The sequence below is a fragment of the Microtus pennsylvanicus genome, chromosome 5 (genome assembly GCF_037038515.1).
Source record: "Microtus pennsylvanicus isolate mMicPen1 chromosome 5, mMicPen1.hap1, whole genome shotgun sequence".
NCBI classification, from domain to species: Eukaryota; Metazoa; Chordata; class Mammalia; order Rodentia; family Cricetidae; genus Microtus; species Microtus pennsylvanicus.
In genome coordinates, this window is record NC_134583.1 from 119,544,335 (window position 1) to 119,567,767 (window position 23,433).

At 45.6% G+C, this 23,433-nt stretch overlaps 1 protein-coding gene across 1 annotated transcript in view; it reads right to left on the reverse strand.

Annotated features, from left to right (window-relative positions):
- The window catches only part of Blnk (B cell linker), a 65,841-nt gene extending 42,911 nt beyond the window's left edge, over positions 1–22,930 (reverse strand). The window contains exons 1-2 of the mRNA XM_075974072.1: positions 22,738–22,930; positions 2,322–2,387 (exon numbers count right to left, since the gene is read on the reverse strand). Coding sequence (XP_075830187.1) covers positions 2,322–2,387; positions 22,738–22,784 — 113 coding nt within the window. The 5' untranslated portion in view covers positions 22,785–22,930. The remainder of the gene's footprint in view (positions 1–2,321; positions 2,388–22,737) is intronic.
- Between the last annotated feature and the right edge of the window lie 503 nt (positions 22,931–23,433).

Sequence of the window (23,433 nt, forward strand, 5' to 3'; positions counted from 1 at the left end):
CTTTCCAGACTAAGAAGCATGGCTTGTCAAGACCAACACTCTGGGACCAGAAAGATGCCGGGGGCGGGTAAACGTGAGAGCCTGAATTCGAATCCGTCACCTACAGGAGAAGCCAGCATGGCTGTGCATCTCTCCAACCCACAGCACTCGGGAACAGAGATAGGCATATCTTGAGTGCTTTCTGGTCAGCCAGCCTCGCAGAAGCGGTCAGTGAGTTTTCAGTTCAGTGACACACCTTATCAAGAAAATAACATGGAGAATAAACAAGTGGACACCCAACATCCGGGTCTGGCTTCTGTGTGCATGTAACACACACACACACACACACACACAGAGAGAGAGAGAGAGAGAGAGAGAGAGAGAGAGAGAGAGAGAGAGAGAGAGAGAGAGAGAGAGAGAAGTGCTCTAGGGTCAGCAGGCAGAATTTCTGAAATAGAAACTGTCGGGAACATCTCTGCTCTGTGGCTGCTGGCGTATGTCTGAACGTGGGAGGTAAACCTCACTCCATAGAGAACAATAGAGTTGAAAACCTGGCAAATCTGGGGCAACCCACAGTTGCTAGTGACTCTGACAGCGACTAGTAGAAAGGATAAACAGAAATGAACTCACACTTCTGCCAGCCCCTTGGACAAAGCCTGAAGGTAGACTGTCCTCCTCTACGAGAGGATCCCTACCCCTCATGGAGGGCCATGGTCACTACCCGCCAATCCCCGTGTGTGCCGAGGATTCTAGAAACCCCACCCAAAATGAACAAAAATGAATACTTTGTTCTATAGACACAGGGAAACGGACTGCCCCATGCTGCTGTTGGCACAAAACTGGAGGAGGGGGATTTAATAATGGTGATAAAACTTTAACTTCCACTGAGAAATTTTACTTTAGGAATTTAGATTAATGGAGAGTGTGAAGTCTGAAAGCAACCTCACTGGAGTGACAGCCACATGGAAAGGAATAGCTGGAGAATGACTGATATGAAACCATCCCTCCAAAGAAACATTACCAGTTAGAACTAACATCCTCCCCTTTAACACACCCACCAGTATATAGTCAGTTTCTTTAATTATATTTTTGTTACAATAGACTACTTAGCCAACCCTTCCCAAAAAATACGGTTTATTTTTAGATACTAATAAAGAGGTCCGTGGTAAAGCTAGTACCACAAGCAGGGAAAATGGTATATGAAGCATGGTGCTACTCAAGATGAAAACTGTGGGAGGGGCACATGTAGTACTGGGGTACGCGTGCCTGTGAAAGCACACACAGGCATGCATGCAGGGCGACTCACCCAGGACGATGCCTGTTCTGGGAGAATGGGTTAGGGGGAGAATATGAGGAAGTGAGGATTCCCGATAAGTTTCAAATTCTTTGAATATTTTCCCATGGTGAATCTGTATTACATTAATAAAAAAGTAAATTTAAAGACTAAACACAAAGCATATAGTGATAGTGCATGCCTTTAATCCTAGCACTCACTAAGGAGGCAAAACCAGGTATCTCTCTGTGAGTTCGAGGCCAGCTGTGTCTATATAACAAATCAAAGTCACCCAGGGCTACACGGTGAAACCCTATCTCAAAAGACAAAACAAAATGCTATTTCTCTTTTCATCTTGACTTAGATTTTAAATCGTAAATGTAAGAAGCATGTACAATTTCTGTGGTGTGTGTGTGTGTGTGTGTGGTGGGGGTGGTGTGTGTTTGTAGATTGAATCCGGGGTCTTACGCATTCTAGGGCCCTGCAAGCTCTTTAAGATTGATTTAAATTCTCCAACCGTTGAGATTTCAGTTGTGTGCCAGGGCACCCAGCATAACTTCTGTTGTCTTTTCTTTATTTAATGTAAGGGGCTTTGATGCACATGAAAACCAGGATTCTGGCTCCGCTTTGTCCAGAGTTCATTGAAACGTGATTTTAAGGTAACAATTTAAAAAGCAGAAATCAGGGATCAGAATGTAGCCCAGCTATATGACGTCACAAAAAAGCAAGGCCTGCTTGCCTCGGCAGCACCTAGACAAGGCTGAACAAGAGAAGCCAGGTTGTGTCTCCTTGAGTTCTTGCTGGCTTCTCCAGGATCATCCGTGGTTGTCCAAGTAGTTTTCCTGCTGCGTGCCTTGGGCGGGCCCAGCACACCTCTTCACAGAGTTGGAAAATTCCAGATCCCCGAGCCCTAGTTCACTTATTTTCCTGTTTCCAGGATGTGGACTAACCACCATGGCTTCCTGGCCCTAGTAAAAAGGTGACAGGCGACATGGTCCTCAATGACAGAGAGCTTTGTTCTTCACTCAGCACAGACTGACTTTCATATAAATAATAGAAACCAACTTACTTTTTTATTTTGTCCATTATTCCACCTTCATTGTTCTTAATATCATGGACCATCTTTTGAAGCTGTCTATAAAAAAAAGACCACAAACAAAATATTAACATCAAGGCTGATTTTTGCAATACAATTTTACCTTCATTAACAAAAGGCACTGGTCCTATTTGGAGTTTAATCCACCCCCAGGGCAGCTTTGCTTTCCTAGTAGGTATTCTAGAGGTCACTAGCAGAAATAGTGATGTTGGGCACTGTGACTTGAATGGCTGAAGCTGAAGATGCCACTTGGTGGTAGGGCTTTGGATATACAATGTTACATACCTGTCACTGGATAAAGAATTCCAGGTGTGGGAATGTAACTCAATAGCAGAGTACTTGCCTGGTGAGCCAAATAGCTTTATGACAACACGAAGCAAGCTAGAGTCATCTGGGAAAAGGGAACCTCAGAAAATATCCCCACCATGTTGGTCTGTGGGCAAGCCTGTGAGGGTATTTTCTGGATTGATAATTGTTGTGGGAGGCCCAAATCACTGTGGTAAATAGTCCTGGGTACTATAAGAAAGCAAGGTAAGCAAGCCATGAGGAGCAAGCCACTAAGAATGAATCCTCCATGACTTCTGATTTAGTTCCTGCTCCTGTGCTCCTTTTTTGAGTTCCTGCCCTGACTTCGTGATGGAGTGTGGCCTCTGATTATTTTAAATTAAAACATACAGCAAGTGAAGAGGCCAATGAAGAAAGTTTGTGTGCTATTTGATTCTAGCTGTACACATAGCATTGTGGGAAAGGGAAAGTTGTGGAGGCGGTAGAAGATCAGCGGCATCTATAGGCTTGGAGGCTGGAAAAGGGGAGCAAGTAAGAAGCATCTCATCTGTGCAGTTCTGTAAGAGCAGATCCGTGTAGTCCATGTGTCTGTATGAATGGTGCTGTGGAAGGTCCTATGGGAACAATTCTAAGCATGGCTCCTCTTAATCCCAATCTCTGCTAGTAACATTCCATTGAGGCTTTCATAGCTAATGCACAGAAGAAGCGTCAGTTTGTAAAACTGAGGCCAGCCGTGACCTTATATTTACTCTTAATATATCTATGTATATAGATGGTGGCCTATAAACATATTCAATTTTTGAATCAGTTATATTTTTATTTCAATTGACACATAAGGTTGGACATATTTATGGGGTCCATGTAGCATTTCAACACATACACACACTGTGCAGGGCTCACATTAGGACGAGTGTTACAGATCTCAAACAGCTGTCACTAGGCTAGAAACAGAATTTCCTTTCTCCTAGAATATCAGAACTTACTGGTGCTATCAGACTGTAATTAACCACACCACAGGGCTGACCCCACGCCCAGCAGTAGATGGCCGACATAAAATTTGTCTGGGCATTTTTGAACCTTAAAGATCTTTTGCTTTTTTATTACGGTTTCTGATTTTGTGTTTTATGGGATTTCTGTGTGTGTAAATGTGTGTGACATCCTGCCTGTATATGTTTCTTCTTCTGCTTTTTCTTTGGTTCTTTCTTTTCTCTATTTGCTTGTTTTGCCTATCTTGATTTTTATTTTATTTTATTTCTTCTTCCTTTTTCTTAGATGCCTGTTTCCCGCAAGAGACAGGGAAGGGTATGTGCAGCTGGTCATGTCAGAGGAGCAGCAGATGGCCCTTGACTTCAGGGGGACGGCCCCCTAGGAGGCCAATCCCTGATGGGTGAATCCCCCGTTCATCGAGGCCCTAAGATCTCAGTCTCCAGAATGTCTCTTGCTTCTGCTGTGCCTTCACCTGTGTGCGCTGTCATTTTTCTCTGGGATCTGGTATGGTGTGAATGTGAGGTAGAATGTTTATCCCACGAAACATCCTGTTTTACTGGGCATTCTTACCTGTGGATCATTATGAAAATGATTTTTTCCTAAACTGTGCTGTCTAATTGGTAATAATAATGTTAGTTCAAATAGAGTGTTGATGATTAAAAATAAAACAAGGAAGTGTCACACAGCTAGAACACATGAGTTTCTTTGAGGAGTCTCATAGACTGTGGCTTAGGTTAATGATTAGGGAAAATAACTGAGTCCTAGTAACCCAGCTAGCTTAAATTCTTTTAATCTTAATGTTGGGAGATGTGTTCACAGGTTTTGGAGTGCATCATAGCTGAAACAAAGCTCTGAAAATAACTTGAAGTTAGACTAAGATGTTTTGTCAAATAACTTTGAGGTGAAAAAACCCAAGAAGACAACCTAAAGTTTTATAGAAAGGCACACAGTTGAGTGGGGATCCCTTTCAGGTCAGGGAATAAGAACAAAGCAGCCCAGTTATCATTAGCTGACATGCCTTTCTTGCTTGGATTAATTGATGCTCAAAGGCGATGATTAATTCCTTGTACCCATGTCTGCCCTCAATCTCCTGACATAAGAAACTATTGATGAGTGGGTCGGCACCCTAAAGATTTAAAGTAGAGCTGACTGATTCTTTCTCATGCGTGAAAGTCTAGGTTTGTGAGCCCTTTAAGATTCTTTATAAGATTACCTTTCGAGATAAGTAATAAAGTGAGTGATTCTTCCTTTGTAACTTCAGTATGCAGCCCGCCATAGAAGGCTGCAGAGAAAAGTACCCCTACTTGCTCTCATTCTGTTAATCTGTAACAGGCTACCTAGATGCAAACGGATGTGGGTTCTTGGAATGACTTTGTTTTAATCATGTAAGAGAGATGAAAATATGCTTTTACCTGTACTCATTATAATCATTCTCTTGAAAAATAAAATGCAACCATAGTGTAATTCCTAGATTGCCTGGAAGACTTTTTTGGGGGTATATAAGCTGTAGAGAAGAGAATACAGCAAAAGAATAAGAGAAGGAAGTCATCAAAAGAGTGTGTGGTGTCTTTTCCCCTACCCCGTCATATAAAAAGTCACAGGACACTCTGTGGATTTCCCTTTGACACCTGTGCTGCTGGAGCCTGGTTCCCCAGGCAACAAAAGGTGATTTGGGTGGGTGGGGAAGACCTGGGAGGAGTTGTGGGTGGGGAGATTATAATAGAATATATTGTAGAAGAAAAAAATCTATTTTCAATAAAAAGGGGGGGGGATAAAACACCCTGCAAATCTTTCTCATCCCTATTTCCCCACCTCCTTACCCATCTCATTATGTTTTTAATGACGGAGTAATATCTCACCATTTATGTGTATTCATGTTTTGTTTTTCTATTCATTGGCTGTTTTCATTTCTTTGCTCCTGTGGCTGGTGCTGCAGTAACCATGGGAATATAGCCGTCTCTTTGAGTAACCGACTCCATTTCCTTCCACACCTCAAGTCGTGGGATCATCATATAGCACTTCTATTTCTTTAGTTTTAGGGGATGTCCCTACTGCTTTCTATAACACTAACTACTAAAGTATATTCCCACCGTGCGTGTGTAAGAGCTCCCATTCCTCCACACCTTTGAAATCCTATGTCATTTGATAGTGGCCATTCTAACTGGAGTGAAGTGATATCACCCAACAAACAAAGTGCCCAGCCTCTGTTTCTGTTGGTGGCCTGCCTTCTTCCTTTACCTCCACTCAACAAGTACACCAGCAGGGATGGTTCCCACCTGCTGGGTGTCCCTGCACCTGGGCTCAGCACAGCACACAAGCAGAGATGGTTCGCACCTGCTGGGTGTCCCTCCTTGTATCTGGGCTCAGCACAGCACACCAGCAGAGATGATAGTTCACCCCTGCTAGGTAGCACAGCAGCAATGCCAACCCCCCAAACCACAGACACATCGCTACCCCACATCATCTTGTCTTCCCCAATGAGCATGTGGGCAATCAATCTCATTACAACTTCTCCTCAGAAGACAGGCTATGCTAAAGAAGTGGCCTTAATTAGGCCTGGAGGCAGAATCACCTAGAGGTTGTTTTTTACCTAGGCCTCACTCCAGACCACGGAACCCAGAGTCATCAGCCCTCAAGTGTTTCCAGTGTGTGTCTGAGGCTGAGAACCTCAGACAGCATTAGCAGGGTGGGAGAGCTTTGTGTACCCCAATCCCTCCAGCCCTGGAGATCTGGTCTGTGAGAACACACCAGGGAGGGCCACAGCTGATCTTCAGAACATCCCTAGGTATTCGAGGGTGGGACAAATTCTGGAAGGATGGTTCATGGAGCACCAAGGTGAGGGGTCTTGGGGAAAGCAGCCATACTGTGGTGTGACCAGCCACGAAGCAGGAGTCCAAGACAGCTCACATTTGACAAGATTCATGCCCCGTTGTGTTTTATTAAATACAGAAGATGGTTCGAAAATGGTTGTACTTGCCACAACGTATTTTCAAAAGCCTAGCCAAAAAAAAAATTAACGGTGTGTATGTGTGTGTTTGCGTGTGTGTTTGTGCATATGTTTGTGTGTGTTTGAGCGTGTTTGTTGTGCATGTTTATGTGTGCATGTGTGTGTGTAATGTGTGAAATATCTTGGTTTTTCTTTCAGCTCCCTCTGCACTCACTGGGCTGTGAAAAAGGGACATAGCATCTTGGCATTTCCCCAACTTCTCTTCCCAGAAAAGACCAAATGCAAAGCAACCAGATCAGAGAAAATCCCTTTGTGGGCTGGTATTTGGATTAGCAGAGTCTCAGAGGAAAGTGAACCCTGTGAAGAGCTGATATATTCTCCCCTTTCAGCAGTCTCAGCCTTGGATCCAGTTCTTGCATTTCATGCTTCAGGAGTTGTAAGTTTAGCCTTGCCTCCTGAGCCGATCTGGGTCCACACCGCTTCCTACCTGGAAAAGGCTGCACCAGGCTGGGAGGCCCTCCACTCTGTGCTGTGACAGCCTTCAGTGCTCCTGTTTCTGAGTCTCAAGCTTCAACTTGCTATTCCCTTCCTTATGGGCTTGCAGTAGTTCCCTGGTTTTCACTGAACCTCGCTCGACATTTTCATCTTGGCTGATCACTGTTGGAGCTCACTCTGACTTCTAGTAGAAGCCTGTCATCTCAGGCACCTCGAGGACCTCTCTGCTCATACAAATGGGTGGCCTGGTGTCTCCAGCTACTTGTTTCTAAGATTAGTTTGGAATAATATTTTCTCTGTTATCCTCATTGCCCCCACTCTCTCTTTCTCTGTCTCTCTGTCTCTGTCTCTGTCTGTCTGTCTGTCTGTCTGTCTCTCTCTCTCTCTCTCTCTCTGTGTGTGTGTGTGTGTGTGTGTGTGTGTCTAAAGAATACACTTAATCTCTTTACTGCTTCTTACTACAAATGTATCTTTAAAACTGCTTCTATTTTAAACTTATATTTTAAATTAGAATTATTTTAATGACCGTCCATAGGTCTATTTGATTTTTGATGTGTCTGTTCTTTCCTTCCACCTTTTGGGTCCCAGGAACAGGCTTGATAGCAAGTAAACTTACCTGCTGAACCATGTTTCTGCCCTTGGTTTCAGTGTTTTGAAACAGCCCCCTCCAACCCCTTTGGAGAGTTTCCGTGGTTTAATACTTTTGACTCCAGATTCCTTAAAGAGGACTTCCATTTTTCAATGCCAGGGATTGAACTCAGGGCCTCACGCATGCCAGGTGTGTGCTTGGCTAACGGAGCTATAGCCGAAGCCCACTTTTTTACCTTCTTAATTAAATTGTAGTATGTATTTAATTTAGAAAAAAACTAAACTTCCAGGAAACCATAGGAAAGGAGGAAAATGGAGCTTGAAATCTGGTTTCCTTGGATCTTCAGGCTTGAAGCTTCTGAGTTCTCTGTGTCACCATCGCCCGTTATGTGAACAGACTGGGAAATGCCAGGCGCGGGAGAGGAACAGGAAGTACAAAGGCTCAGAAGTAGGATCATCTGGGACCTTTGGGGCTTGGTGAGAAGCTCGGCGTAGCAAGGGACAAGGCTACTGTGTGAGGTTTGCTGTCAAAAGTGAGGCCCGCCAGCTAAGGGAAGGGCGGGTGCCAGCGCCTTAGTAGTTCCAGACAGCAGGAAGTACTCAGGGTCCTGTTCTGGGGTGTGCCGAGATTAAGTGGGGAGAATGGAGACAGTGTGGGTGGAAGACACTGGTGGCCGGGAGCTCAGTGAGACCATCTCTGCTGAGTCTGCTTCCGGAATGGTGAACAAACTGAAGACGCAGGAATGACTTGAGCATCCCCTCTGGAAATTCAGGCTGACAGCTTTTATATTGGACATTGCTGCGCACCCAGCGTGGCTTTGCAGTTACTAACCCCAACCCCAGGGAGACTGAGGCAGGAGGACCACAGTTCTGGGTCGGTCTGGGACATATAGTGAGACAGTGTCTCAGAAAATCAAAGACCGGGGAGGCAACTCCGTGGTAGAGCATAGGAAACACGAGGCCACGGGTTTTAGTTCTGTCACGGCAAAAAAAAAAACAAAAAAAAAAAACCAAGCCTCTGGCATAAAGCTTTGCTTAGTGTGCCATCTTGGAAGTTGAGACAAAAAAAAAATTAACAATAACACTGTCCTGTCTTCATTTAAAATTTCTTTCTTCCCCCCTCCCCCCGGGGATGCATGTGTGTGCTGGTGCATGTGGAAGGAGTCGTCCTCCATCTCTCTTCCACTCGGCTCACTGAGAAGAGTTCCTCACATGCAGTGCTCATCCACATGGCTGCTTTGGCTAGTTAGTTTGCTCTGGGGATACTGTTGCTGCTCCAAGTCTGGAACCGCAGGTGAGTCTCGATGCCCACTGACAATTTACATGGTTTCTGGAGATTTGAACTCTGGTCCTTACCCTTGCATACACGTGTTTTACCTGACGGATCATCTTCTAGCCCCACATTTAAATTTCCAATATTTAGTTCTTCATATTCTTTTTTGTATTTAGTTCAAAAAAAATTTTTTTTTACCTTGATTTACTTATTTTTCCAGACTACTCCTTAAAGTGTGATGTCATGATTTGCTGTTTGGGCCTTATTTATTCCACAGTTCAAGGAGCCAGCCACGCTTGAGCACCCGAGTTAAACTGAAGACAAAGACTGTCCTCTAGAAGGCAGGACAGGAATCCCTCCCCTCTTCATGGCTTGCCCAACTCCTCTGGTCTCAGAGTAAAGAAACAGAAAGAAGCCAAGCATGCTCTAAGTCCTACACATCTTCCTCTTGGATAATTTGTCTTAAACGTGACATCACCGGCTCCTGACCCAGCGTTCTGAAACAGATGCTACTGATTGTTCTGTTATTTGCCACAGACATCCTCCAAAGGCCTCTTTCCTTGCTCTCCCCTTGATGTCTAGCTTATTTCCCCTCAGATGGCTAGCATCCTTCCTCTGTACCCTTTTCTGGCCTCAACTTCCCCATGTCCACCTCCTCCAGCTTGGCCTTCCTGTGGCATCATTGGCGTTATATTTAGGTCTGCGAATTCAGCACCCACAGTTGCTTCCTTCTGAACAATGTCATGTAATTGGCAAGATATTTTGATAGTTCCTTCCAGGGCTGGGTAGCCAGAGTAACCTCCTTGGGTTGAGTGAACGGCCCCATCCTGTTTTATAGATGCAAACAGTGAGACCCAGAAAGTGCTGCTTCAACTGTCTCGCTTTGATAACCAGGCTCTCCTCATTTTGTCTGTGAAGTCATAGAAATTTAGATGTGGCAGAGACCTTCGGTATAATCTGGGCCAGCCTCATCTTGCCCCAAGGGAGAGAATTAAGTTCTAGGGAGATACGGTAACAACCCCAGGATTAGCTTAGTGGAAACTGCTTTGCTTCTTTTGACCAAACCTTCTCCCTGATCTTTCCCACCCGCCTCAGGTCTTCGGCTGGGATATACACTATCCTATAGGAACAAGGTGCCTCTTCCTTCCAGGGCCACAGCCCAGAACACTGACTGAAGCACAGACCCAGCAAGACAGTCCTGAAAGACCAGCCTACCCCAGGCCAGCAGAGAGCCTTGGAGAAAGAACCAGAACGGAAGTAACCCTCGGCATTTGCTGTGGACGATGTGTGCACCAGGTATTGCATGTGTCACAACCACACCTGGGGTAGCACCTGTTGCTAACTCACCTTCTTTAGTGACAAAAACATTCTTAACCATTCTTATGTCTGCAGTGGTGTAAAGAGTATTTATACTATTGTGGTTCCCCATTTATAGAGATTAGAACATTTGGTCTGAGAAGTTGAGGAAGTCATATAGTCTTGTCACTGGTAAGGGTGACACACAAAATGAATTGTGATTCCAAGGTACATGAACTTTGCCCTGTCTGAATGGCACAGTGATTTATTTCAACTTGGGCCCTCTTCTGGGAAGATGACCACCTTTACCACAGGCCTCTATGGCCAGCTTCCCTTCTATCCTTGGAGGTGGCACCCAGTCCCCCTACCTGCCCAGCAGTCATACTGGGGACACTATGTCCCCATCCCTGCCCTGTTATTGGCTTCCAAGGTCAAATATTTTGCTGATAGGAACCGTGAGTATTTAGGGCATCTTGGGCTTTGCTTTGGGGCAGAAAGAAAAGAGGAAGGGACCCATGTCAGTGAGAGGGAAGGAGACAGGGTGGTGTTGGTTTGATAGTAGAAGGGACCATCACGGGGCTCTGCAGGCCCGGGACGTGTTGGTGGTGCCTGAGCAGGCTGGAAGAAGAGCAGCACCATTATTCCACGGCCTAGGCAGAAAGGCCCTGCAGAGTCTGGAGCAAAGAGCCCCCATACACCCAACACAACAACTAACTCACGCTCCCAGCTAACAGCCACTAACCATGGGAAGCCGATCACAGGTGTTCCCAGTACCCTGCCCTGTCTCTATTTTCCTGCAGACATCTGCAAACATTCTCTGCTGACGGATGGCATGCTTGTGCTGCTGAGCCGGGTTAGAAACAGAAGTTGGGCTGGATTTGGCACAACCAAGAACAGGGATGATTCTACAAATATCCACTATCTTACTTAAAATCCTGGTTCCATTTCCCATGTCAGACACAGATTGACTGAAGACTCTCCACGTCGAGACAGATGGGCTGACCAAAAGCCTGTGCTATCCTGACTTCAAAATGTTCTTGGAAGATTTGTCACTTGACATGACCACAGTAATTGCCATGGTCCTTCCTCTTCCTGATTTCAGTGACTAGGAGCCCTTGGTGCCTAGAAGGCTACAGTTTTTTCTGTCCTCTGAGCATGCAGGGGCCCTGCTGCTCTTGGCTCTCACCACTTGTGCTGCATGGAGCAGGTAAAGAGAAAAGTCTCTATGAGTCTGTAAATAGGCAGGTTATGAAAACCAAACCATTATAAGAGATGCCTGTGGCCACAGAGAGGTAGGCCCCCAGATGAGCCACACATATTACAGAATTCTCACATACTCACCTTTCTACAGGTGTCTAATGAAGTTTGGTATGCCTAGCCTCTCCATGACTAGCAAAAACCACCACGTCAAAGCAAACAAACAAACAACAACAACAGGGCTTCTAAAGGAAAGTAGTTAGGAACTTTTTGTAAAAGCAAGTAGCCAAGAAGTCTTTCAAAACTGCCTTCAGAAAAGTTCTGGAAATGTTTTTCTAGGCAGTGAACATGTTTCAAGAATTTGAGTGTCTTTTTTTTTTTAAAAAAAAAATCAACTATATGATCAAGGTACATTAGCTACATCTGTGAACACCTCAGCACGTACTCTATTGTTTTATATAATTATTATATGTTAGCAAAAATATTTATGGTAACTTATGATCAAAATAAATTACATATTATGTGTGCATGTGTGAAAAATCTCATAATGAAAGCCATTGTTGTACATGGGTAATGCACGCTAACATAAACACATTTAATTGACTCAGCTGGAGAAAAAGGGTATTGCCTGTGACCGCACGGTACTGCACAGTCTGGCCACCTGCTTGACTAGGCCACATTCCTGCAGCTGAACCCCAAAATATTGTGAAAAATAAAGAGCAATTTTAGAGAATAGTTTTTCCTATGTCCTGAAAACATTTGACGCAGTTAGATTTTTCTTTCTGGGCTCTGAGTTAAAAACAAATACACTCGGGAACATCTTAAATGTTTTGGGGTGGGTGGGGGGAGTAGAGGATTGAAAAGAAACCTTGCAATTCTTTTTAAAAAAGCATCTAGAAATGTGTATGAAGAATACCTTCAGGGTTACTTAAAAGGTTCACTCCTTAAAGTTATTGCTGTACAAACAAGCACGAGGGCCTGAGTGTGTTCTCCCAGCACCTGTGGGTGTGCCTGCAACCCCAGCACTGGGGAGCGGAGACAGGAGGATCCCAGAGTTTGTGAGCCAGCCAGTCTAGCTGAACCTTCAAGTTCCAGGGTGAGTGAGAAACCTGTCTTACAAAATAAAGCCGAGTGCAACTGAAGAAGACACTACGTGTGGGCTTCTGTCTCTAGCATCCACACACCTGTGCGCACACACACACAAAAACTCACACACTCAGTCACACACACTTAAACAGGGCCACACAGCACAACACAAAAGGATACATTTAAAGGAAAACCTTGAAGTAGTATCTCATGGATCAAAGAAAACTATGATCATGGCCCCTTAAATAGTCTATATTATCAATTTTTTAAATTACATTCATTTGTTTGTTTATGTGCATGCACATACCTCCATGGTACCATGTGGAGATCAAAATACAACTTTGGGAATCAGGCCTCTCCTTCCATGCTGTTCCGGGAATGGACCTCAGCTTGGCAGGCTCGTTCACTCACTAACGGTCTCGCTGGCCCAAACAAGCTTTTGATTGTAGCGAAACACACACAGTCCAAATGTCACCATTTATATAGCAACATTTAGTAAACTCACAAGATCATACAACCACTACCACCATCCAGACGCAGAGTAGTCAGTAACAGTTTTAAAACACATTATTTTCTTCAATACTTTTGAAGTTTTAAATGAATAGCTTTTGTTTTAGTGTGTATGTGCATGCACACGCGTGTGTGAGAGAAATTGTGTGTGATTGTGTTAGGGGGATCTACTACAGGGCCTTATATTGCTGGACAGGCTCTCCCACTGAGCTCACCTGCAGTAGTGCTACCATCATTTTATAAGCAACAACATTCACCCTAAAATACATCACTCAACACATAGGCCCAGCCATTTGGGGTTGGCATGGCAACTGAGATCTTTGAATGTGGATGTGCTGTGAAGCCAGAAGTCCCTTCGTTACTTTGTACAATTTTTGTACAATTAATGCATGCTGAAGAATAAAAGCCGTAGGAAGGGGAAACTGTGATCAGGCTGGAGAAAAATTAATTAATTAGTTAATAAAAAGTAATAAAACCTTACAAATCACACACACACACACACACACACACACACACACACACACATATATATATATATATAGAAATTAGCTTTCTCAGAATTTAGGATTCTGCTTCCCATTTTCTTCTCTGTATTTTGGTTGCTCTGTTTTGTTTTGTTGAGACGAGACTTCATATATCCCAGGCTAGCCTGGAATTGACTGTGTAAGGTCATGATGACCTTGAACTCTCTACCTGCCTCATCTTGTCTAGTCTCGGAGTTACAGGTGTGTGGCGCCATGCTTGGCTTTCCATTTCTTTTTTGAAAATGTATTTACCAGGGCTGAAGAGATGATTCCATGATTAAGAGCACTGGCTGTTCTACAGGACCCAGGTTCGATTCCCAGCACCTCCATGGATGCTTATAAATATCTGTAGCTCCAGTTCCAAGGAACCTGACACCCTCTTCTGGTCTCCTTGGGCATTAGGCATGCACACAGTTGCACGCTATGCACAGAGATACATGGAGGGAAAACACACCCAAAAAATAATTTTAAAAAGAAAATATATTTCTCATGTTTGAGTTTATGACCAAAAAAAAGTGTTTCTTTTCTCCTGATTTGTCTAGTGACATATATCCACATATCCATATCTATATCTATATATGTCCTTAAAAAACTTATTCCTCCTGCTATATATCTTTACACCTGAACCAAGTACAGTTTTTGTTTTTATTCTTGTTTTCAGTAGTGGGGATGGAGTCCAGGGCCTCTTTCATGCTAGGTAAGTACTCTATTACTAAACTATTTTTCTAGTCCTTCCCTTTACTTTTTATTTTGAAACAGGATGTTTCTAAATTGCCCAGGATGGCCTTGAACCTGTGACTTTTCTGCCTCAGACTCTTGAGTACATAGGATTAAAGGTTGGCACTAACAGGATTAGTTTAAAGCAGTGGTTTTCAACCTTCCTATGCTATGACCCTTTAATACAGTTCTTTATGTTGTGGTGACCCCTAAACAAACAAATATTGCTGATGTTACTTCACGACTGCACTTTTGCTACTGTCATGGATCGCAGTGTAAATATCTGTGCTTTCCAATGGCTTTAGGTGATATCCATGAAAGGGTTGTTCAACACCCTAAGTGGTCTCAACCCAGAGGTTGAGAACCGTTGGTTTAAAGCATGCGAGGGGATGCAGGAAAGCACTGTGTCTAAGTATGTGTTCTTCACCTTCTGCTCTGACACCTGGGCATAGCCTCCCACCTGGGGACCCCGGCTCATGTGGGCTCAGGTGGGCTCAGGTGGGCGTGCCTCCACCTCCTACCTCTGCGTCCAGAACAGTGTTCCATTCATTCAACTTAGTGATCTCCGTGCTGGAGGCAGGAGGATTGTGTCCACTTCTGGGCCCAAGCTTGCTGTTAGAGTAGTGACTCCTAACCTGTGCTGGTGTCAGGGAACAGCCAGCTCCCTTAGTGATGTGATTCTGAACCAGAACCCCAAGACACTTCATCCTGTGTGGAGCTCTCTAAGGACACAACCTGGGGTATCCGGGAAGTAAGAACCAGGGTGTTTTTAGGGGGAAAGGATATTCCCGCTGTTGATTTGACATAGTCACTGTTACAATGCCCCTAGTATATATGTATATTATTAGTATATAGTATTTCTTCTCTTTTCCAGATGACAGAGCCAAGGTAAAATGGAATCAGTGCCCTCCTCCCAGACTAAGCTAATTAGTGCTGAGCGGGCACCCAGACACAGGTCCGCCTATTCCAATCAACGTGAATTCTCTGTCTCATGCAGCAGATGCTTTCCCAGGCTGCCTCCTAAATTATATCACATTGGTGATAGATGCTTGGCCTGCAGGGAAGGCCAGCTATGCTCTTTGTAATTATAACTTACCCTCAGACAATGGGAACCACTGTAGGCCCGGTCACTGTAAAACACACCAATGTGGCACCACTCACACGTGAGTCAGTGAATTCAAGTTGGGGCTTGAAAATACGCAACAACCCGAGTCACACCTGAGTCTACAGAGCTTCGTGGAGGTGTCTGACAAGTGAGCAGGATCCCTTTTAACTTTTTTTTTTTTGTTTGTTTTTTTCGAGACAAGGTTTCTCTGTGGTTTTGGAGCCTGTCCTGGAACTAGCTCTTGTAGACCAGGCTGGTCTCGAACTCACAGAGATCCGCCTGCCTCTGCCTCCCGAGTGCTGGGATTACAGGCGTGCGCCACCACCGCCCGGCCCCTTTTAACTTTTTATTGTTTTATTTTTATTGTTTTCTGTGTATGAGGGTTTTGCCTGTGTGTCTATCTGCATTTCTGAGGACTACATGCTTCCCTGGTGCCCAAGGAGATAATGAGGCTCTATATGGGTCCTGGGAATCGAACCCTGATCTTAACCACTAGCCAACACTCCATCCCATCCCTTTTAGCTTTTTAAAATAGTTATCGAGGATATGTATAAAACACTAACTAGACTAAGAAGTTTATTGGCCAATAAATACCTTAGGGAGGGAGATGGAGCAAAGGGATGATGTGTGGCCTTCTTTGCCTCCATCCACAGGCAACATGGAGGTGTGAGGGTTATCGTTGGCTTTATTGGCACTAGCTTGCACAGGTCTCAATTGTCCTACTCGAGACATAAAGAGGCTTGAGAAATGTCTCTTATGTCCTGGGAAGGTGGGCCTCAGTGCCTCTCTGCAGACACTATGTCTCAACATAGACAAGCAGGCACGCTGCAGCATGGTCACCTTGACCAACACTGGCTCTATAATTCTCAGTATCCAGTGTAAAACAACAACACGGCCTCTCATTGAAGTTACTAAGGCCGGTGGTAGCAGTGTTCAACTACATGTGGGCTCTTCGGTGTGTGTGGCTTTATGTCCAAGGAAGCTGAGAAGCCCGGATGCATGTACCCTGTCTGCCTGTGTGAAGGAGTGAAGTCTAAAGATCTGGGGACCCCGGATAAGCATCATGGAGGCAGAGTTGCTCCTGGGTTACTAAGGTCCCTTCATCAGGCAAGTGATCAGCAGAGAAGTGTAGCCCAGCAAGGGGGCACCCAGAGTTCTTAAGCTGACTCCTTTGCCTTTGAACTGGGCCTTGATTGTTCTCTCAAAATCTACACATGCTGGTCCAAAGGAAATGACATTTTCATAGGCCTAGTCCGTAGTCACTGGGAGAGTTGTGAAAATACCAGTATGAACTCAAAGGCTGCAGGAGTAGCTGCCAGTGTAGTTTTGGCAAGGAGGTAAAGCCAAGTCAGACAGAATGGGATGGGCCAGGTGGCGGGGGAGGGGCTTGGAGGAGGGTGTCTTTGGGAAGTAAATGCCTCTCAGCTGTGGAATAAGATTTGGGAAGGGAGAAAGGGAGGAAGAAAGACAAGCCTATTCCCATTATCATGCTTTAAATGTTAAATGTCCCCATAGACTTCTGTGTTTGATGATGTCTTGGAACTTTGGGGACCATAGACTAATATGGAGAAGTGGGTATCTCTGGGCAGACCTGGAAGGTCATATCCATTTTTGTTTCTATCCCAAGCTTTCTACTTCCTGGTCTTCCAAGATATAACCAAGCCACACAATGCTGGTTCCCAATGCTTTTGACCAAGTCACGCCCTCCTGGCCATGATTAGATTGTGAACAAGAAGAAACCCCTCCTCATTTAGGTTGTTCAGTCACATGATGAGAGAAGTGGCTAACACACTGGTGAATAGAGACCCAGGGACAGAAAATGCTCCAGTAATAAAGACGCTCAACACACGGTCAAGAGATGACATGATGTGCCCCCAAAGAAGTTTTTGTGGTGGCCAGACATCCCTGAGACCCCACATCAGTTAGCACAGAGGCTGCTGCTTCACAATGGCGCTGGCGAGCTTAGAGGGTGTGGGACCTAGAAGACAGCATCTAGCGTCATGTTTCAGATGTCTCCACTCTTCGAGGGACCTTTGAGAGGAGCACTGGAATTCCGAACCCTTTGGACTACATTTCTGGAGTGATAGATGTCATTCTCTTGCCCCCTACCAGCAGTATAGTTGGTCCCTAGGGTCCTCAGTCCCTGGGGACCTAGGAAACCCAGCAAGGCTATGGAATGATAAAATTAAGTCCATTCCTGAGACTTTGAGCATCAACATCTGACACAGCAAATAGAAATAAGCAAGGCCACCCCTAAAGGAGTGTAGTGCCACCTCCCCACAAATGACCGTTAAACTAAGTGAAGTAAGCAGGCACAAATAGACAAATACAGTGTGCTTCCAGTTATTTGAGGTTCCTAGAGGAGACATAGAGAAGACTGACTTCTGGGGGCTGGGAGGGCAGTGGGACTTACTGTTTAATGAGCACCGAGTTCCAGTTTTGCAATAAGAGTCTTGGGCATGAACCGTGATGGCAGTTACACAAGGTTATGAATGCATCCAATGCTACTGAACTGTACGCGCAAAAATGGTTCAGATGGCAGACTTTATGTTATATGGATTGTGTCAGAATGAAAAGGGAGGAAAACACAAAAATGAGGAGGAGTCCCCGAGGTAGAGCCATAATTCCAGAGTCGCACGCAGGTGTCTGAGAGAGGCATTGTGACGTCTGTGACATTTGTGGAACAGGTATACAGGCTCCATTGATGAGGCTCTGTCTGCAGAGGGCAGGAGCCTGGAAGTTCCCTGAGTTCAGAGGCAGGATCTAGGATCAGCCACCAGCCTTGAACACCCGACTTAATAAGCAGAAAGCCTGGGTCCTCCACATAAAATCAGATAAACCATTTCCTGAGACCTTGATAAGACCAAAGACAAAGAGTCGTTTTATAGTCATGGAGGATGGAAAATACAGAACTGATTTATAATAGTGCTAGGTAAAACTCCTAAAAGAAAAAAGATTCTACTCTCAAAATCTACTCGTCAGGGATGGCCTGGTGGGTGCTCCTGAGGAAGATAGCCTCAGGGATGCCACCCTGGCTAAGGGAGGATCACCTCAAATCTGTGTCTCATAAACACTGCAGGAGATTCACTTATGAGACAAAGAAGATTTTAAAGAACGGTGACAAGTGTGTGTGTTATCAGCCCTGCATCTCCTTAGCTTTTGTTTTTATCCCTGGGACACACCTCACCTTTCCGGGAGCCAAAGATGGTCATTGGCAGTTGGAACCAGCCTTCTGGAGTCAGCTCTGTCACCCTTCTGAATACATTAGAAGTATTCCTTGAGAGCCAGGGAAGAACACAGTGCTTAGAGAAAGACAAAGACGCATGTCACAATCGGCCTCCCATGCTCACAAGGTCACAAAGTTCAGGGCTAAGAAGGACTTCGGGAGTTAGTTGACAAATGTAGGAAACGTGGGAAGGTGAGGACCTACCTCGGATGGTGTGGAAGAAGAGGACACAGAAAAGAAATGGAGGAAGGCTAGAGGGTGTGGCAGGTGAGTAGGCAGGAGCGAAGGGCAGGGAGGATGAGTCAGAATTAGAGCCGATCATGAAAGCAATGACAGAAACAGGGAGGGGCTGAGAGGAGGGAGGGAGGGCGGAAGAGTAAAAGAAAGCTGAATTGATTAGAAAGAAGTTAATGTGAAAAGTTCAGGAATGGGAAACTCCGATGGAAAATTTCAGGAGATGAGGAGAGAGGTGTGTCCCGGGGTCTGTCAGAGAAAATCCCAGGGTGGGTCCCTAGCCAGCAAGGCCTGGACACCCATGACAGAGCCTTCTGTCCCGAACAGTTTCACTGGCCACTTAGGTGAGGCCTGAGAGACATGTAGGTCATGTCTACAATCCATGCAAAGTTTAATGCCACAGATGTCAGGCTCGGTAGAGAAAACGGCCAAAATAGAAAGAAGAAATGAAACTAGCAGGAAACACACCAGGGGTCACTGTAAAGTCCTCCGTTTATGTCCACAAAATCAATTGCAAACTATAGAATTAATATGAATGACCATGATAGCAACATTAATAACTATTATCTTTTGAAGTTAGTAGTTATGATATACTGTCATGATGTCAGTTGCTTCATGGGACAATCCATCTAATTCCCACAATAGCCCGATGGTATTGGTACTATTATTATAAACCCTGCTTTACAGGTTAAAAAAACTGGGGCCAGGAAAACTAAGTAAACTTGGCCTAATATCACAAAAACCTTGGTTTGTCTGATTAAAACCAACACGATATCCTCTAACCAACAAGATAAAGATTGAGAAAGCATGATTTGACCAGTCTTATGTCAAAGACTTCTACTTAGACAAATCAGTATGTGTTCATGTGTGTTGTGGGGCGGGGGATACACAAACACAGATCTGGGGAAACTGTTAAAATGTAAAACTTCATTTTCAGGTCAGTTATGGTACCCTGAAAAGAGCGGCTGCTAAAGCTCTCTGGGATTGTAGATTCCCAATGCTCACCCAGGGACATGGTGCTCGTGCGGTCCTAGGGATCTTTGCTGTTGAAGAACTGAGAACCCAGGGCTCAGTCAAGTTTGTGATGATGGCACTACCTTATAAAACTCAAAGGGCAAGCAGGGCTAAGAACCAAGTATGAGATACTGCAAGTCTGGGGACTTCTATTAACAAAGAGACACGTGCATAGATCTGTTCACACACACCTGGCCACCTCACCTGTCCCAGTTCTGGTACACAAATCTCTCAGTGAGTGTCACCCCCCAGTGGGGCCTTAGGAGCCTTTCATCCTTCATGCTGAGGATCCTTCCCCCAGCCCCAGCTCCCAATTCTGTCCTCATTTCCTTGGTTCACTCTGTTTTTATTCTTTTCCTAGTCATCCCTTCTCTTGGATCCGGGTCATCCCACTGAACCCCATCCCTGGATCCCGGTCATCCCACTGAACCCCCATCCCTGGATCCCGGTCATCCCACTGAACCCCCATCCCTGGATCCCGATCATCCCACTGAACCCCCATCCCTGGATCCCGGTCATCCCACTGAACCCCCATCCCTGGATCCCGGTCATCCCACAAACACTCACTGTGTGGTCTTGTCATGTCATTGCTATTTACTCTGCTTTACCCTGAGCAAACCCCTTTATAAGTTTGAAAGGCCTGCAGAACTCTGGACATTGCTCTCCATTGACATTGCTACCTGGTGCCAAAGAACTGGCTAGGCAACTTTCTGAGCTGCTGCTGGCCAGTCAGGGGCGGGCCCGCGAAGCAGAGGGAGCAAGCATTTCACCTGCCCATTCCCACCGCGGCACGCATTTACAGAAAACAGTTGAAGTGGTGTTTTGAGCTGCTTTGTTTACAGTCTCCTTTCTTTGCGAGTTTCCACACGTGGAGCTTCCACGTCGATGTAAAAACAGGCTGATTCTGTGCGGACAATTTAGTAACCAAGTGGAGAAAATGCTGTTTTGCTTTAAGAAGATGAACGTAGCATGTGATTATCTGCAGTATAATTTTGGTCTTCAGGCCTATACTATAACGTCATGCCCATCACCCACTCCGTGATTGGACCGGACTTCGTCCCAGGGTCAACGGGTCATAAAGTGATTAAAGTTCTATTGCTCGCTTATTTCAATTTCCATCCTGGTTCCCTGAAGCAAGCTCTGAGGCTTTGGACGGCTTTAGATTAGGGACCTTTGGGACCTCTGTTCGGAGCAGCCCTGAGGCCTTGTCTGCTCTCTGCCACATCTGATCTCTCCCTGCTTTCCCCCCTGCTCACTGCTGCGCCTGGGTTCCTTCTGTCTCTGTGCCCCCAGCTGCTTCCATCCAAGCCATCCTGCTTGGATCTGATAACACAAACCACTACCCAACTCTGCATGGTTAGACCCCACCCCCACCCGGCTCTCACTTTCCCGTTGGGTCCCACCAGAGAGGACAGAGGTCCCAGGGCCCTCTCACCCTATCCGTTCCACTCCACAGCCTCCGCTGGGCAGAACACTCCTCTCCAGCGTTTGACATCTCCTCACATCAGCCTCTATATCCACCTGAGCGTGATGAAACTGTGTTACCTGAGCTACCTCTCAAGAGCCTGGTTCTTGAAACAACTTCATGAAAATGTCTCCGCTACTGCAATCCTCTTTTCCACTTTGTGGCCCCTTCTTACCTCCACTGCTCCCCCTCCTCCTGTGAGATGCATAAGAAAAGACCCAGGGTGCCTGTGGGACCTTCTGACGTCCATCCATGCTAACGGCCTTTGGCTCTCCTGGGCATGCTCTGGAAATGGCTGACCAGCTGGGGCTGCCCGCTGTCCTAGGTCGCTTAGTGCACCTCAGTCTGCTTCTTACCACACTCCTCAGGGTTAGAGGGCCCACAGGCTAACTGTGAAAGGCTGCCCCTCCCCAACTCTAGATTTATTATTCTTCAACTTTGTCTCAAAATCTCCAGTTCTCCAACTCCTAAGTATGACCCCATGAAAGTCCAAAGTTCCAATCTACAGCGGGAATATAGCACACTCCTGAACATTCCAAAGTTCCAGTCTCTAAAAGCCATTGGCACCGCTACAGGGAGGTAAAAGGATCTTCACACTCAAAATTTGGGAAGTATTTTCATGGACCCTTGACTTATGCCTTGGTCCACTACATGCATGATATATAATACATATATATATATATATTAATATATATATGCTAAAGCTGTTTTTCAAATTATTATTGTTATAATAATAATAGTTATTATTATATTATTTGTGTGTGTGGTACCTGTGTGGGCATAATGTGTCAGGGCATACATGTGCCATGCAGTGAGTATGAAGTCATAGGACAGCTTTGTGGAGTTGCTTCTCTCTCTCTCCTTTTGTCTAGGTTGTGGGAATGGAACTCAGGTCCCAGGTTGCTAGGCTCACACAGCAAGCACTTTACCCCGTGAGCCACTGGACTGACTCTTCAGCAGTTTTCAAAAGAGATGATTATTTTACTGTCATAAAAGCATTGGAAAGACATATAGTCGTCCCCCCCCCCCCCACGCTCTGCGCGCGCCATGAACTTAAGATAAACACTCACAAAATAAGCCAGAGACGATAACCAGCATTGCCCACAAATGTTCACCGTGCGACGGGTGCAGACTGTTTAGACAAGCCGTTCCTCAGCAGTGTGACCTATTCAGACTCACAGAGCTGGCCATTGGTAGCATGTGGGCCAGAGAACTTTCTATCTTCTTGCCTTTCCAGGGCTTCACCCTTCATCCTATCACTGGCAAAACCCAGCCAGGGCAGGTCCACTCATTCCTACACATTTCTTTAAAAACCCGGTCTGCTTCCGCTTAGCCATTGCCAGTCACTTCCTTGGAACTGGCGAAGTATGCTAGGGTATTGGCGCCAGTAGGAACACCGGTGGGGAAGGAACAGGGGTAAGGATCCGAAGGGAAACTTACCTCAGCTTCTGGCTGGCAGGGACAGTAATCTTATTCAGCTTGTCCATTTTCCCCTAGAGGAGACGTGGATCGCTGTCCGGTGGATGTCAGTAGCTCCCAGCCTTCCCAGGGAGCAGCATGGTAGGGCTCCGGGCTCAAGGGCTAAAGCCACTGGAACTGACTTCTGAGAGTAACCGCAGGCTGCTGGCAAACACCCCTGCATAGGGGAAGTAAAACTCGCTGGAGCACATCGTCAAGTTTCATGTTTCTACGAGATCATGTGATCCAGGGAGTCAGCCAGCTTGGCTGATTACTGCGCGTTGTGTAAACTCCGGTAGCGAAACCTTATTGGGCATGCAAATCCCTTTCCAGCACCTCTCTTTTATGACCAGGTGTGTTGCCAGGTTGGAATAAGCTTCCGGCTGGACAAGACTTCCTGTCTGTCCCAAATCTTAGGTAGTCCCTTTTTGCAGCAGATAGCCAGTGTCACCTGCAACTTCCCAGGTACAAGGAAAAGCTGAACAGTCAAGTAGATCTGGAATACTCTTGGGGGCCTTCTGCTCGTTTGCATGAAGCCATGGATTAGCCTCTTCTGCTCAGAGAGCTAAGACACGAAGTGGGCTAGTCATGGTGCTCCCTCCTCGTACAGCGGGGAGGCAAAGTCATGACAGTGGTCATTTACTCAGAGACGTGGGGTCTCTCCTTCTCAAGCTGTGC